Raw genomic sequence first — 17,961 nt, forward strand, 5'->3', positions numbered from 1 at the left:
TTTATTCAAAAAAATATCCAGGAGTTATAATTTATTTTTATTTTTGTTAGTTTATAATATTTATTATAAGTTAGTTTTAGTAGTTTTTAATTTATCATTTTCCTTAAATTTTATTTTATTAAATTTTTAATTCAAATTTTTAACTATACATTCAATTTTTAATTTTATTAAATTTTACAAATTCAATCTACAAATTTATCAATATATTTTTAATCAATAATTAACTTTGATTAATTCAAATATTACATATACATAGAGCTATCACTAAAGGATCCCGACCCAAAACTTCCAAAAATAAAAAACAATCATCAAACAACTAATTAAGCAAACTCAAACTATGAGAATTTATATCACCAGCCTAGTTATATTGGTCTAACCCCTATATACAATTGTATCTATGACTTTCTCTTCTATCTTAGTATTAATTACATCATTCCCATAAATTATGTCATTTTTATACCTCTATATCTTATAGATTGTTTCTGCAACAACAAATTTGATAAGCATAACTCTTAATCTTTTACCTTTACAACTCTAAGTTAGCCATTGCAACTCCTCAATTCAATTCATAGGTTTAAACTTCTCACCCTGTTGCATACACACTTGCATTTGTTGGATTGTAACTCTCTGCTTCAGAATAGATTTCACAATCCAAGAATAATTATCCTTGACTAGTATTGTCGTCACATGTTCATCTTTAATGTATTAGGTATGAATCCACTTAATCCACAAGTTATATGTTTTGTTACTCAGATTTCACAGAAGTCTCATCAAATTCACTTGGTTCCACTTTTCAAAATCGACAATGTTTAAACCACCTTTAGTTTTGGGCTGCAAACCTTCTTCCAAACAATAGGAGATTTTCTAGTTACCTCTTTCTCACCGGACCATAGAAAGCTCCTGCTAATAGCATCAATCCTACGAAGGACCTTCTTTGGGATTGGTAGACACTGCATCCAAAAATTGGTTATGGCAAAAGTGACACTTTGGATAAGCTGAACTCTCCCTAAATAGCTCAAAAGCTTGGCACTTCAATGTGTAATTCTCCCCCACAATCTTGTCAATCAAAATTATATGCTCAACTTCCTGTAGAATATGCTCAAGAGTCTTCTAATCCACAATATCATAAGTTTTTTGTAAGTCTAACATGCATCGTACACTTAGGTGTGATCCCCTTTCTAGCATACCCTCTGGTCAACTCATAGGCCAATAATATATGATCATGTATGTGCGGCCCTGGCACAAATGCAACTTGATTTTGGTTGACAATGCTTCATATCACTTTCTCAAGCCTTGTTGTGAGAATTTTGGATATAATTTTGTATATGTTAGTGAATCATGAAATCAGTTTGTAATCCTTAAGAGCTTTTTCCGCTGCATTTTTTTGGAATAACTGTTACTACAATATAATTTATAGCTTTATACATTCTCTCATGTATGAAGAAATCCCTAACTGCCTCTGTAACATTTCGGCTCACAATATCCCAGGTAGATTTAAAAAACTTAGCTCTAAAATCATCCACCTTTGGTGCCTTGTTATCTCCAATGTCATTAAGTGCTTTTTTGATTCCTTGATCTGACACATGTGCGATCAGGAACTCCCTCTTCTCATGAATGTGTTTGTGCTCAGATTTCCACCTATGACATACATGATAAAAGCTAATTTCCAATATTTCACCTGTGATGCAACGTCCGCCTCTTCGATTTCAATCTCAATTTCTCTGTCTACGAGCTTCAGCGCAATAAACTCAATTGGCATTCCATTTGCTGGATTTCGATTTCCACTAATAATATCCACCCATAGTTTCTTCGATTCTTCCTCTTGTATCTGTTTGCCATCATTGGGTTCACTCCGTGTGTCATCTCCAGAGTTTCTTTAACTACCTTGGGTTCTTCTATTTCTTCGCTCTCTTTCAAATTGGTTTCGATGTTACTGTTCTCCATCTCCTTCTTGATCTCTTGAGATGATTGTGGTGTACGGTTTCCATGACTTACTGGTGATTAGGGCACCTATTTCTAAATTGCCCCCTTCCTCGTCCGCTCATCGAAACCCCTATTGTCAAATTACTCTCATATTATTTAGGGTTAAATATGTTTCTGGTCTCTCAAAATATCTCAAACTTCGTTTTTAGTCTCTCAAACTTTTTTCTTTAAAGAATGGTCCTTCTAATATTTTCGGTCCACACTTTTGGTCCTTCATGTCAAAATGCATAAAAATTAATTGCAGAAATTCTGGTTATATTTCCTAACCTTAAAGAAATTTGAAGGTGGACAAGATTATTATAAAAGGCAAATTATATTATAACTCTAAATGTTAAAAAAAACAAAGCAAAAGGTGTTATAAAAGGAATTCAAAGTAAAACTGATTTATAAATGACCATACTAAAATGAAATCAAAATTCTTCAAAAAAAATAAACAAATATAGAAGCATCATCATTATTAATATTGACCTTGATAACATAAGCATGCACTTGTCTTCCCTTTTCCATAGCCATGACTAATCGTGAATTGAGAACACTAGAGCAACAAAATCCATCAGGCTTCCAATCCATTCTTATGTCAATACCTCTCCTTAATACGTAGCAATGTATTCAAGCACTGAACAAGCACTCAAAACACTTAGGGTGTGTTTGGTTGAGAAGAGAAAATGAAAAGAGAGAAATAAGTGAGAAAGAGTATGAGAAGAGAGAAATAGGTGAGAAGTAGAGTGGATTTGAAGAATTGTTTGTTATAAGAGAAATATGAGAGAAATAGAAGAGAGAGAAGTGTGGTTATTTTTTGAAAAGTCAATTTTATCCCTAAGCTAAAAAGTATGCAAATAGTTAAAATTAATTATTAAAATAAACTAATACAAATATTTAAACAAAATTATACGTATAAAATATTTTAAAAAATATTACTGCACTTTTTTCACACATATCAAACATGCTGAAATAAAATTATAGGTGCAAAATGCTCTAAAACAAATTATTATGTAGATTTTAATAAACAAATTAAAAAAAAAAAAGTGAGCAAAACAAGGACTAAAATGGAAATGAGGAAAAAATTGTTTCAGCTAGCTAGTGTCTTCGCTCTTTCTCTTCAAAAGTGGAGAGATCAAAAAAAGTGTGGGCCCCCTAGTTTTTGAGCCTCTCTTCTCTATTTCTTGGATGCTCCAAACAGAAGAAAAAACTCTTCTCTCTTCAACTTCTCTCTCTCCTTAATCTCTCTTCTCGAAATCTATTATACCAAGCAGACCCTTAAAGACACTTCACTTCTTCCTTGTTATGGATACCCCGCAATGATCGTAGTCCACATGAAACCGGTTTTAACTTCTACACTGTAAATCTTTACTGAAAATATTCCTACAAATTATCAATTGCTCATACATACAACTTACTTCTGTTTACTAGATCCAAGGTAATACTCGACAGTTCCAGGGGCGGACGCACACTAGGTTAGCATATTGGATGTAGATTTTTTTAAAAATTATTCATTTTTTATAAGGCTACAATGAGAAGGGGGAACGTGAACCAAAATTTCCATATTAAAAGAGACGTCAAATTTAACCACGAACACAATACATACTCAATCTATTGATTAATCATGGAACTTGAATCTCACATATCCAATCCCTGTAATTTTATAAGCTTTGTTGTTTCCCAATCACCCTAATTCACCATCTCGATCACATAATTCCTCAAACACGTCTTTATTTGGAGTCATATGCCAAGTGCAGTCTGAATCCTTAATACATTCCTTACTAGAACTGCTGCTCGTAACTACCAAGGCATCAAATGATTTGTAATCATCTTGAATAGTGGTTGCATTGTCATTGTCCTTGTTATCGCCAATTTTCAAGTAAATAGGACCCATTTTTCTTGTATGGCCTTCTTTCTTATAGAGGTAACACCTAATAGTAGGAGCATTACCACCGTAAGACTTGTGTTGATCTTTACCCTTCTTCTTCTTCTTCTTCTCAAACTTACCATCATTCTTCGAGAATTTTACTTTTATGGACAATCCTTCACCAATAGATGATGGTTTGTGCTCATTTCTTCCATTCAAGTCCTTCGAGTACAAGGTCAATTTAACTTGTTTAAAGGTCAGAGACTCTCTTCTTTACAAGAAAGTTTCTTTAAAATGAGCATGAGATCTTGGTAAAGCACACAACATCAACAACACTTGATCTTCATCATCGATGTTGACATCAATATTCTCCATATCAAAAATCAATTTATTTAACATATTCAACTGCACATTTAAGACTTTGTCTTCACTCATTTTGAGTTCACTCATCTTGAGTGAATATAAAACTTGTTTCAGGTGAGACAATTTTCCAACAACTTGGTCATGTATAAACCTTCAAGCTTATTCCACATACCCCCTGCCATTTTCTCCTTTGAGACCTTCCAGAGAACCTTATCACCAAGGCTCAAAATTATGGCAATGCGGGCTTCTCAATCATTGTCGTCTTCTCCTTCTTCGTTAGGGCAACATCATCGTTTTCTGGTCCTTTTAACACTTATAACAGACGCTGAAGAACAAGAAGATCTTACATCTTCATGTGCCATAATCCGAAATCATTCACTCCGGTGAATTTCTCAATTTCATACTTTATTGATGGCATCTTGATCCACGATCACCGTACTAGTTTTTTGAAAAATCGGTGCCAAGAACAAACTAAATTTGTGAGAAAGATAGAATTATTGATCAAACGAGAAACCGTTCAATTCAAGATGGGAGAGAAGAAGAGGGAGAAAACAAAGTTGGTTAGACGGTTATTTTCTATTCACTTTTTCAATGAGATTTACTAATTACAAGTTAACAACAATCAATCTCTCTCCTAACAAGTGAAAGGGCAGCCTATATATAGACTACTAGCATATGTATGTTATGTATGATGATAACTCTCATACATGACATACATATCTACTATATAAAAATACATAAACTAACATCGATTACTACATACTTGAACAAACTTCGACTCCAGTTTGAACAAATACAAACTACCCTTATCAAGACTGGAATTTGATCTAATACTACAATGATAATTTAAGAAAATTTCTTTACCCACCTCCCTATGGGTGGTCACCTCCTGCGAAAAACCAAAACTACCCCTGCTTCGGAAGTTCATTTCCGAAAGCGTGTTTTTTAAAAAAATTGACTTACTTCGGAAGTTCATTTCCGAAACAATTATTTCGGAAGTTCACTTCCGAAATACTGCGATTTCTGCAGATTTATCAAAACACTCCCCCTCCCCCAATCATTTACCCTAAATCAAAACAAAAAGTGGCAGAGGCGAAAATTTGTGCAAACAGAATTCCAAAGCTGCATCAAGGCTCCAATCACACTGCTAAACAACATTCAAAAGCCCTCAATCCTAACACTTTGTAAGTTTTGAAATTTTTAGATCTATTATTCAAATGCATGTTATTTAGGGTTTTAATTGCATAAATGATATATGGCTAGGTTGTTAGTAGTATTTAGGTTGTTTAGAAGCATTTTGATTTGGTTTGAAGGTTGATTTAGGGGTCTGCCATGGAAGTTGAAGGAAATTGCATCGCAGGGGTGTTTCGGAAGTTCATTTCCGAAAACACCTCCATCCCAGTTTTCGGAAATGAACTTCCGAAATATATCAGAATTCAAATTTTTTTGTTTTTTATTTTGTCTCGCATATTAATCGATTTCAATTGTTTACAGGAACATGTCTTCTAGAGAGGGCGCTAAGGGAAGAAAGGATTCTTCAAAGAAAGAGGTGAAAGAGGTGAAGGAGGTGAAGGAGGTGAAGGAGGTGAAGGAGAAGAAGAAGGTTTCGACTGGCTCTACTTCTCGTTCCCAGGGGGCCCGGGGCCCGGATGCTCAAGCTCAGTCTTCAGGCGTGAGAGTCGTGATCAACGCTGATGGTTCTGAGACTGAGTGGGATGAGGATTGGTATAATTATCTTCATTCGGAGGAGTTCGCTCGTCGGGAAGAATAACGTGTTTTTTTTGTTTGATGTGTATTTTGTAACGCTCGTCGGGCAGAATAACATGTTTTTGTTTTGTTTTGTTCTGATTTCGGATTGTATCGCACAGTGTATTTGTATTGGATTTATCATGTTAGTTTTTGGAAGTGGTAACCGGGGTCGGAACATATGACGGATGAGGTGGATGTCTGGAGGAAGTAGAACTGGAGATACGTCCACCACGAGACAAAGTAGCCAATCAATGTAAGCTATAGTTTATGATTATCATCTGGGGACGTCATTTCTAAAAAATCAAGATTAAAAATAATAAGATTTTTTTTCCAATTTTTTGTAATGACGTCCCCTGATGATAATGATAAATTATAGCTTACATTGATTGGCTCCTTTGTCTCGCGGTGGACGTACCTCCGGGTCTTCTTCCTCCGGACATCCACCTCCTCCGTCATATGTTTCGGCTCCGGTTACACCTCCTCCGTCATTTGTTACTTTCAGTTGTACGTATTTTTATTAAAATAATAAATAAACCTTTTGAAATTTGGAAGCCTTTTTTTCTCCCCACCACTCTCTCATCCCCACCTACCCGTGTTTAACAATATGTAACTTTAATTTTATGTAATATTATCGTTGTAATTTTCACCCGATTAAATAAAGCGAATTGTTCATTTTCTTCTGTCCAGACCTATTTTCGGAAGTGCATTTCCGAATTCCTCCAAGGGGGGTGCGCTCGGAGATGAACTTCCGAAACACCACATTTTCTGAAAAGTGACTTTATTTCGGAGATGCATCTCTGAAATCAATATTTTATATTAAAAAAAACACGTTTTCGGAAGTTCATTTCCGAAAACACTTTTTTTCCAAAAAAAAGTACCGTTTCGGAAATGAACTTCCGAAACAAGGGGTATTGTGGTAAATTCACCAGGGGTGGGCAAGAAGGTTAGGAGGTGGGTGAAGAAAAACTCTAATTTAAAAGAGGTTGAGAGAATTCCTTTATGGGTTTTTCACCTGTGTGCATGTGACAGGTTTTGCTAAAACAAGAAAGGAATGAGTGTAAGTATAAGAGTGCGCCTAAGAGGGGGGGTAAATTAGGTTTTCAAAAATTTAATCGGTTTTATGAGAATACTTCTAATAATTTTTGGTTAAGTGTTTGAAGGTCTTTGTAAGGTTCTTTTCTTTTCTTTGGTAATGGTGATGAAAGCGATAAAGTGCGGAAAAGTAAAGAACGCAACGATATATACTGGTTCCCCTCACAATCCGAGAGTACTCCAGTCCCCTTTCAAACACGAAAGAGATTTCACTATAGTTAGAATTATTGTACAAGCCTATGCCTACTATCTAACCTATAGGGTGATCAAAGGTTCTTAACACCTTTAAGATCAATCAACACTAATGTGAATGAAGAACAATCCTCTTCAAACACACCACTTACTTCCAACAATCCTGGATAGTAAGGAGATAATTTTCTTTGAATTTTTTACAAGAGATTTAGATGAAGTTTGTATAGCACTATCAATCTTGTATTGATCTTCTTCTTCAAATAAACAATTCTCAAAATGTATATAAGTGTTCACAATGTATGCATGAAACTTTAAATGAATTCTCAATGAAAATGTGTGTAGAAAGTTTCATATAAAAATTCTGGTTTGTGGACACTTGAAAATAATGAAATTTATGAGTATGAATTGTTAATGAAGAAGGTGAATAATGATTTTGAAATATGTAGTATTTATAATGTGTCAAACACCTCTTTGAATGGTTATTTTTCCATGAAACAATGCAATGATCAAGTGGTAAGAAAATGGATTCGTTTGAATAAGATCATGCAATGAAAAAACACACTGGTTCAGTAGGAACCGGTTCCTACCTGGGACAACCCGGTTCCTGCTGAACGTTACAGCAGAAATTTCAAATTTTGAACTGAGGAACCGGTTCCCACCTAGGGACAACCCGGTTCCCCATAGTAAAACACAGAGAACTGAAAACTTAGAATGCTGGGAACTGGTTCCCCCATAGGGACAACCCGGTTCCTAAAACCTTTATTTTGAATTTTAACTTTGAAAAAGGTTTTAAATGAACTTTTGAAGGATGACACTTTGTAGTATGTTTATGATATGCATGGAAATATATTTGTGAACAATTATATGTCAAAGTGAGTATTGTTTATACCTTTGATACTTTAGCTTGATTCTTGAATCTTCACAATTTCTTCAAGACTTTGAAATGATGTATTTTTGCTTGATACTTGAAATTCTTTTTGCACATCCTTTATAAAAGCTTGATGTCCATATTGTCTTCATCAAAACACACTATGCTTGAGAAGCTTGCATTTACAATGAGTCTGCCATGTTGTGAGCAGCTAGAGAAACATGGTATAAGGGGATGTTTTCTTGAGATTTGCAAGTAGGAATTATATTCCTCTACACCGACCAAATCCTTGCAACATAAGATTGTAGAGGACTTATGACATGCCGCTTCTAAGCCAACTATTTCCATCCAAAGTTATGGAAAAATATGCATATAAAAATTCTAGAACATGCCATGTGTAATTGGATTCAATACAATCTTGGACACAGTGAAAGAAAGACTCGTCCTACAAACTACAACGAGTGTAAAAAGTTGAAGAGTTCATTTCTTAATGTTGCTCAGTGGAAAGATAGGGACCGAGTTATGGTTGACAAGACATAATAAGGTGGAGCTTTCAAATCCAAGATAAGAGGACTTATGTGTTGTAATAATTTTTATATAGTGTTATTTTCTTGTTGTCTATTGACAACGACTGTGGTTTTTTTATTTATTTTAGAGTTTTCACATTAATATTTTGTATTGTTATTTTATTGTTTTTTTTAATATTTGTTATTTTTTCTACACGATCCCCTTAGTCTTATGATATCATGTTTGGTGAGTATGAATGCATGATACTATGAAAGATTACATTAATTGTAAAAAGAGATGAGAGAAAGCAAGTTCAACTTGCTATTGTATGGTATTTCTCATTACATGAGTGAAGTTCTAAACATTCACATATACACCGCTCATACAAAGTATATTGTAGTTAGTTACACCATTAAAACTTCCATAGCTAATTCCCCGACTCCTCTAACTAACTGTTACTCTCTAACTAGCTTTTACTCTCTGATACATGGGTTTTTTTATTGATAAAATAAATAACATGGGTTCTATAATTCTGGCACTAGCTTAAAACAATTTCAAGTAGGAAAACATCCTCTTATTATGTAATATAAGAGGCTTTGAAATTTGTATCATACATATTATAAATTAGAGTATGGGTCTTCATTAGTTCAGACAAATTCGAATTAAACTGAAATCTAAACTAAATTATAGTGATTAGTTGAAGTATTTTTTTAACTCAGACAAAAACAAAATCAAACCAACGAAACTCAATATTAATTAATTTCAGACATTGGATTTCCAAAACTCTACCCAAACCAACCTTAACTAATTTGTATAATTTATATCATAATTATCATGTAAATTTGTATAAGATATTCAAATTTAAGAAGAAAAAAAATGAAATTCCATTTGTGACATTCACAATCTATATGGAGAAACCAAAAAATTAGAAATTTTATATTATTAAATTATTAAAATTTAGTTGATTAAATTAGATATTTTTTAAAAATATTTGTGCACATTTGTTGTTAATGTATCCAATCAATTCAACCCAAATCAAATGGTTGTTTTTCGATTTGGTTTGATTTGAATTGTATCATAAATTCAATTCAAATCAATCTATATTTTTTTAATCGGTTTAGATATCAAATTCTCACAAAAAAAATTAAACCGGCTCGCGGACACCCTAAATTAGAAAAAAAAATTAAAAAAAAATTAAAGTAGAGATGTAAACTTCTAAACAAACATGATAGAAAAATAATGAGAAGATTCATTTTCCGTTTTAAGTTTTTGTTTAAAATGAGTTAAGAATTAAGATTTAATTGACTTTATATACATTAAACTATAATAGTTGAACTATATAACAGTCGAAGAAAAAAAAATCCAAATAACCATGTTTAATAATTTATTTACACCAAAAACCATGTTTTCGGCAAAATTACGCATATGACCAGGTTTCAGAGGTGGTCTCCACATAGGAGCCACCTCAGGTGGCGCCAACCACTAAATTGACACAACATATGCGCCACCCAGGGTGGCATCAATGTTGATTTTTTGGTTTTTAGCCACCTAGGGTGGCGCCTACTCCCATTTCCTTTTTTTTTTATTTTTTTTTGTTTTTTTTTTGTTGTTTATATACTATTTTTTTTTAATTTTTTTTTATTTATTAATAAAATGGTTTTTAACATAAATAAATAAGTTCAGTGAATCAGTTAAGTCGAGCGTCCACGGAAAAGAGTAGTTCATTGATTAATTAAAAGGTACATAGAAAATAACCAACAGAAAAGATAAAGTAAAACATCTAAGAAATCACCACGGTTAAAACAATGTCATTAGGTCCATGCATCATTTGAATGACATCAATGTCGTATTCCACCTTATGCCAGAAACTTATCGTTGCTCCAGTCACAGGATCGGCCCTTGTTTTAAGCCTCTTGATGCTTCTTATCTGTTCGCCGGCCTCGTACTCCCCCTCTAAAAATCTCAGGAGAGTCCTCTTGAGTTGCTCGACGGAAGAGATATTCCAAAACATAACCGGCATGGGAGGTTTGACGGCGGAGAATATGACATGTCCGTTCCTTCTGCGATACTCCGGCTCAGGTTCGGCACGCCATGTTGATCTCCGGGGCGGCAACTCTGTTGTCCGGTGACATCCATCTGGCCTAGTGGTTGTCCGGCGAGGCATGGTTGTGTTTGTGTGATTGTTTGGTATTTGGATTTTGTGTATCTGTGTGTATACTCAACCATAGGAGCCCCTAATTTATAATAGTAGTGGGTAGAAAAAATTAATGATGTTGCGTACTGTTTACAAGCACGCCTAACATGTATGATAAATGCAGACACACTGATCAATGACTGACTTGATGGGACTAGACGAAAGCATGCGTATTTGACTGACTGTCCATAATAAAGAGTGGCAGTATGGGCCATGAAGACAATTTCACTACGAGACAAAGACATAACTAGTTGATTTAATAAAGGATAATACAAATACATAACAAATAGAAATACAAATACAAATACATTTACGAATACTAATACAAATACAAAAACATTGTCAATAAAAATACAGATGACATACAACTAATTGTTGGTGGAATTTGATCCACGGTTAGGACAGGTATTTCTATTGTGCCCGACTTCACGACATATGCTACACTTTCGTACCATTTTCTCATGATCCATCTCGGTTGTGATCCGGGTGCTGTTCGGGCGGCCTCTTTTCTTTCTCCGCATGTTATCATTATGCCAAACCACGTCCCCTTCATACGTAGGCCAATAATCCTCCTTTGCCATCACTTGAAATGAGTTGTTGTACACCCCGAGCAAGGTATCTGCCTTGTAAATGGGAGATAAAAGTGCTAACGGATCTTGATGCGCATACGAACATGCTGCAATTACATGAGAGCATGGCATCCGAAAGGCTTGAAACTTTCCACAATCGCACCACCCTTCATCTATAAGAACCCTGTATTTTTGTCTCGGAAGGCCCTCGTTATGGTCAATCGTTTCCTTAACACTGAAGGTCCGGTTGAATCGATCGAAAGATGTCACAATGTGGCTGTTGGCTTTGGCAGATTGCTCTTTCATGAATTTGACGCATGTTTCGCTCCATAATTGTCCGGATTCTATAACTGCATTCCAACGCTCACCTCTTCTTGCGAAAAGAGAAGCCATCCTTGCCTTACAAGAGCGATGGAGGCCTGAAACCCACACGTTTCATCTTCCAATAGGTGAGTGTACTATTACTCTAGAGGATGTTTATATGTTACTTGGTCTGCCCATTGATGGCAAGGCTGTTAATGGATCTGTTCAACATGCTAATTCAATGTGTGAGAGAGTGTTGGGAAGAGATCTAGTTGTGCCTACTCAAGGTTCAAGAGGCCAGGGTATCAGTCTGGTCTCCCTTAGAGATTACTATGATGAACTCGTCTTGATGGACAACTTTACTGAGGAGCATGTTTGGTTAATGACTAAGGTTTATATAATGTTGATGTTTGGTAAACTTTTATTCCCGGAGTCGACAGGTAACACTGTCAACTTTTTCTATTTAAGTAAATTTGACAGTATTAGCAAGATTAGGAAATATAGTTGGGGGTCCGCCGTTTTGGCGATGTTATACCAGTCTCTTTGTAAGAACGCGGTTGCCGAGAAGTGCACCTTCTATGGATGTGCGTTCCTCCTACAAGTATGGGGTTGGTGGAGAATGCCGACGCTGTCCCCGGTAGGCAGGAACAACTACACGTTCCCTTATGCAACAAGGTACGTCTTTTTCTCTTTTTCAACGCTATTCCTTGAATGCTAACTATCTTTTTCATAAAAATCTGAAATAACATTTTTGCTCTTTATTTTTTAGGTTCTGTGGTCCTAAATTGGATTACAGTAAGAATCCGAGGGGGAGTGTTGTTTTATATCGGGACCTAATTGATCACCTCCGAGCTGAAGATGTATTATCCCTAAACTTTTATATGATCATATAGATGTATTACAATTCATCATGCTTTTTAATAATATGTTATTTTTTCTCCCACGCAGTTTAATTGGAGACCATACTTGTTGCTAGACCATGAGCCAAACGAGAGTGACCGGGAAGTTTGGACTGCAGTAGTACCGATAATAAGGTTCAACATCATTGAGATGCACCAATCTGACCGTGTGAGACTGCAGTTTGGCATGCATCAACCGATCCCGGATCCCCCCACTGATTTGGGTCGCTGGCATATTAAAAGAGTTAACAATCAATGGGACCACGCAGATTATCGTACATTCGCACCTGAATTTTGTGAGATGTGGAGGCAGCGTCGCAGCCGTCTGTTACAATTCCCTGTTGCCCAACTCCCCATGTTTCCAACCGCGGGATACCTTGCTTGGTATAGAACAGTCACAACCCCCGATATGTATGTGTCAGACCCCTACTACCTACACGACCCCCGCCAACAACAACACGCACAACAACCACCCCAACAATACGCACAACAACCACCCCAACAATACGCACAACAACCACCCCAACAACCACCCCAACAACGACAACAACGCCAACAACGCCGACAACGCCAAACATCCGAACAACCTGACCATGAGGAATTTCAAACAACACCAACAACGCCCTACCAAAGTCAACCCTTCCAACAACAATCATGGGGCTTCACCCAACAACTCCGTGACGCCGACCCCTCCACTAGGCTACCCATCCAACAACAATCGTGGGGCTTCACCCAACAACACTACGACGCCGGCCCCTCCTCCTCCACTAGGCAACCCATCCAGCAACAATCATGGGCCTTCACCCAACAACACGGCGACGCCGGCCCCTCCAGCTACAATAGGCAACTCAGCCCCGACATGGGTCTAGATGACAATTACGACCCAAACGAGCAAATGACCACTCAATCGTCACAGTACGAATTTCCACAACACCAACAATATGGGTACACCACACCCCAGCAAACAATGCCATTTTTTCAAGGTCAATCAAGCGCTGGGTTTTACCGACCATGTGACGCAACTCCACCGCCAAGACAAATCTTTGAGGGCATGGGGACCCGACTATTTGACAGCAACATACAAGAATACATGTCCAATGAGCGCATGGAGGGGCTAATCCGAGGACCGCCTACCCAGACACAACAAGAACAACCAAGGAATAGGGGGGGTCGTGGAGAAGTCGGTCGTCGAGATCCTTCCAACCGGATTCGAGTAGTTCCAGATTGCGGAACTGGCGGTGAGAGGGGTCATGGTCCGGCGCCGGGTCGGAGGGGTCATGGTCGGAGGGGTCGTGAATAGCATAATATCCATGTTTTATTATTTATCTTTTGTGTACCGTATTTGTAATGTTTGAACTGTATGACCGTATTTCTAATGTTGTTTCTGCATTTCTTGTATTTGTAATGTTTGGAATGAATGACATGTGGTGTTTCATTATTTATTTAATTGTTAAAACAATTTTGTTAATAGATAAAAAAAATTTAAAAAAAAATAGTATATAAACAATTAAAAAAAAAAACAAAAAAAAATATATATATATACATAGGCGCCACCCTAGGTGGCTAAAAAGGGAAAAATATGCATTGATGCCACCCTGGGTGGCGCATAGGTTAAGAAGTTTTGGTCTTTGGCGCCACCTGAGGTGGCTCCTATGTGGAGACCACCTCTGAAACCTGGTCATATGCGTAATTTTGCCAAAAACATGGTTTTTGGTGTAAATAAATTATTAAACATGGTTATTTGGATTTTTTTTTCACAGTCGAACTATATTTTTCTAGAAAATATTCAAAGAGTGAGACAATATCAAGATATATTTCTCTTTTGGAGTATGGGCACACAATTAAGGACAACGTCACAACAGTAGCTATAATAGCTATAAATCTAGGGAAATTCTTATCTAGATGAAAGGAACTAGTTGCGAGAAATATCTTTCATCATTGTCCTCAATAAACTCAAAAATACATATTACTCCTCAATATACACATGATTTATAATTAGATTTATAATTAGAGTAATGTTATTCTTACACTCATATTTTACACCAATATTTACACTAAACACTGTTCACCGTATCTATACGATGAACAGTGTTTTTATAAATAAAATAATACTACCTCCGTTCCTTTTTATAAGAGACAACTCACTTTTTAGGTTCGTTGAATAATTAATGTATCTAGTTTATAAACAGACCAAATACATTGGTTATTCAATGAACCTAAAAAGTGACTTTTCTCTTATAAAAAGGAACGGAGGTAGTAATATTTATAAAAAATATTTTTTATTTTTAAAATTACGGACGACACTGTTCATGTACGGACGTATATTAACCAACTTCATTATTGCATTAACTAAATTTTTACACTGCATTAACCAAGTTTGATGACTGCTAAAAATTATTTTTTTTAATACCTGGATGTTGCATTAACCAACTTCATTACTACATTAATCAAGTTTTTACATTGTATTAACCAAGTTTGGTGATTGCTAAAAATTATTTTTAATACCTAGATGTTTTATTAACCAACTTCATTACTGATTAACCAAATTTTTACACTGCATTAACTAAATTTGAATAATGCTATTCTTACACCCATGAACAGTACTTTACAGTAGTCACCAAATTTGGTTAATGCAGTGTAAACACTTGGTTAATGCAGTAATGAAGTTGGTTAATGCAACATCCCGGTATTAAAAATAATTTTTAGCTGTTATCAAACTTGGTTAATGCAGTGTAAAAACTTGATTAATGCAGTAATGAAGTTGGTTAATACATGTCCGTACATGAATAGTGTCGTTCGTAATTTTAAAAATAAAAATAATTATTTTATTTTAAAAAACACTGTTCACCGTATAAATACGGTGAACAGTGTTTGGTGTAAGTATTAGTGTATAATATAAGTGTAAGGATAACATTACTTTTATAATTATAACCCAACAAAAATAAGGTCTCCCCACCAAGTTAGATATTTTTTTTTTAAGATTCTTCATCAACTTTAATTTCCTCAATATAGCAATATTGTTGGCATCTTAATTGTGGAAGATATAAACCTAGCAATTTCATGTACTGACAGTTGAAAACAATTTTAAGATATCCTTAATGCTTCCTCAATTGGATCTATTCTAAGTTCTAAGGTATCTAAATATGCCATCCACATAAATTTTATTATCATTGATGGATCAATTACGTATCTTGAAAAAGGAAGATAAGTAGGCATCCTTTCAAAGCAAACAAAGACGTTTCTGATTTGATAGCCAAAATTGTTAAATAACGGTAGCATAACAATCGTATAAAAACTTTTGCAATTTTGATCGGTATAAATGGTATAAATGTTGCGATAATAATTGCAATCTCTGCGGTCACAATTTTTTTATTATATAAAATGGAATAACAATATCGATATCTGACGTCTTTCGATATTGTTTTGTCGCGGCCATTTCTGCACACTATTTGAAAGACAAATTCACTAGACACCAATGGAGGAATATCAGTTTTTTGATTGATTGAAACTGAAATTAGTTATTCAAGTTAAAAACAAAGGGGGACAAAGTACTTGATTTAAAACACAATAATCTCTTTATATTTATTGAAAATTTAAATACAATATGAAAATCACATATGTTGTGCTCCATGAAATACAAAGCACTTGGAGATCACATGAATAGAAAATATATAGTATAACTAAATTGTAATGACATGACACAATCTTCATTCAATCTTGCTAGCATGTGCTAGAGATATGCTAAGTAAGTAAATAAGTAGTAGATATATAAAGTAAATCAGCAAGGGATAGAGATTCACATGAGTTGATCCTCAATGGTCAATTCCTCAATCATATTCCCATGGTTGAGGCTCCTAAGAGGATTGAAAACTTGAATCTCAGAACACTTGTTTGGTAGGATCATGGAACCAAGGCCTTGATCAAGTGAGTGTTTAGGCACATGATACTTACGCGATATGACAACCGAGTTGATAACTTCATCCATAGGGTGGAAGATCGAGAGGACCTCAAAGCCTCGAAGGTCAGAAGGTTCAACTACTGGATAGAGAAAAGCACGCGCTCCATGAGCACTCCTTAGCATAAGAAGTGCTCCAGGAGCCATGTGCTTCTCCAGATGATCAATAATTCGATTCTTCTCTTCCTTGTTCATACCAACAAGGGCAGCTAGGTAAACAATTTCAAACTCTTTCAAATCGTCAGTCACATCCAATATGTCACTGGTGTGAAAAACCATACGGTTTGACAAGTCAGGATCAGATGACACCAGATGTTCTGCGCTAGAATTAGCCAGAGGGTCGATGTCATAGTTATGAAAAGTGGTTGAAGGTAAATGATTTGATGCCAATACAATTGAAGTAAGGGGAAGAGGTCCAGAACCAATAAAAGCAATTTTGGAAGGGACATGAGAACAGTGTTGGCTAAGGATAGAAAACTCAAGGTGACCAAGTTTGATGTAGTTAGAGTAATAAGGAAAAATATGAAGATGATCAAGAGGGTTTTGGTATGAACCTAAAATAGCCGAGTAGTGTCTCTCCAAATACCCTTCAGCTTCACCACATAGCCTTATGAGGTGTGACCTTTTTTCTTGAATTGTTTTTGGGAGTTTTGTGACATCTATAGGACTAGGTGGCATGCATGTGAGGACAAGCTCAGTGAAAAGCATGTCGACATTTTTGCAAGGTTTGAGTGTTTCAAGACTTGAGATTTGTTCATACAAGTCACACACTTTTTCAATCAATAACTCTTCTTGGCAAACCATGTCGACACTATGAGGTTATGGAAAGACTTGGTTCAAGAAAATATACAACTAGGACATGGGAGGACTCAATATTTATGGACAATTGTGGGGCCCACAAGGATCAAACCCCCTTGAGTTGAGACTTTGGTATTGTCTTTTTTTTTTAAAATTATATTCTATTCTATTTTCGTGTTGATATTGTTATGTGAGGAAAGTCTTTTTAAAACATTATCATACATTGTTTGATATTAACTAAAAAAGATTTTATAGGTCTTGTAAACATGATTTCATTACAATTTTTAAATAAGTTATTTAGGGAAGTGTTAAAGAAACTGTCAAAAACATAGTAGTGTTAAAAAAAAAGTTGTCAAAAAAGGAGTAGAGTTAAAAATAGTTAAATTTATAAATTGAGAATATTTACATTAAAGACATCAACGTTGTCATCTTGTTTTTAGTTTCTTTTTATGTACAATTTTGTTTCAAAATATTCTTATTCGGCGGATGAAAGATTTTAGAATCCAAAACCAAAACTTTGTATATTTTTAAAAACTTGAAGTTCTTCTACCTTAAAAAAAACATTCATTAAATGGATCCAAAACCTCGAATGGATTGAGGTTAGATGTGCATGGGAGTTTTTTCAATTTATATGGAATTTTTG

The 17,961-nt window shown here is 35.3% G+C and overlaps 2 protein-coding genes across 2 annotated transcripts; one reads left to right on the forward strand and one right to left on the reverse strand.

Annotated features, from left to right (window-relative positions):
• The first annotated feature begins 11,667 nt into the window (after nt 1-11,667).
• Nucleotides 11,668-12,559, forward strand: LOC131615015 (protein MAIN-LIKE 2-like). The gene is made up of 2 exons (XM_058886534.1): nt 11,668-12,341; nt 12,436-12,559. Exons 1-2 carry the CDS (start codon nt 11,668-11,670, stop codon nt 12,557-12,559), a joined length of 798 nt encoding a protein of 265 aa, XP_058742517.1.
• Nucleotides 12,560-16,121: 3,562 nt separating this feature from the next.
• On the reverse strand, nt 16,122-17,376 carry LOC131612807 (nicotianamine synthase-like). Its single transcript, XM_058884553.1, has one exon. It carries the CDS (start codon nt 17,322-17,324, stop codon nt 16,362-16,364), a length of 963 nt encoding a protein of 320 aa, XP_058740536.1. The 5' UTR covers nt 17,325-17,376; the 3' UTR covers nt 16,122-16,361.
• Between the last annotated feature and the right edge of the window lie 585 nt (nt 17,377-17,961).

This window comes from Vicia villosa, linkage group LG6, assembly GCF_029867415.1.
Source record: "Vicia villosa cultivar HV-30 ecotype Madison, WI linkage group LG6, Vvil1.0, whole genome shotgun sequence".
Lineage (NCBI taxonomy): Eukaryota > Viridiplantae > Streptophyta > Magnoliopsida > Fabales > Fabaceae > Vicia > Vicia villosa.

Bases quoted from the DNA above. Each gene is read 5' to 3' on its own strand.
- LOC131615015 (XM_058886534.1), top strand. From the start codon at position 11,668: ATGAATTTGACGCATGTTTCGCTCCATAATTGTCCGGATTCTATAACT. The intron at 12,342-12,435 runs GTACGTCTTTTT...TTTATTTTTTAG, and splicing joins ACGTTCCCTTATGCAACAAG to GTTCTGTGGTCCTAAATTGG.
- LOC131612807 (XM_058884553.1), bottom strand. From the start codon at position 17,324: ATGGTTTGCCAAGAAGAGTTATTGATTGAAAAAGTGTGTGACTTGTAT.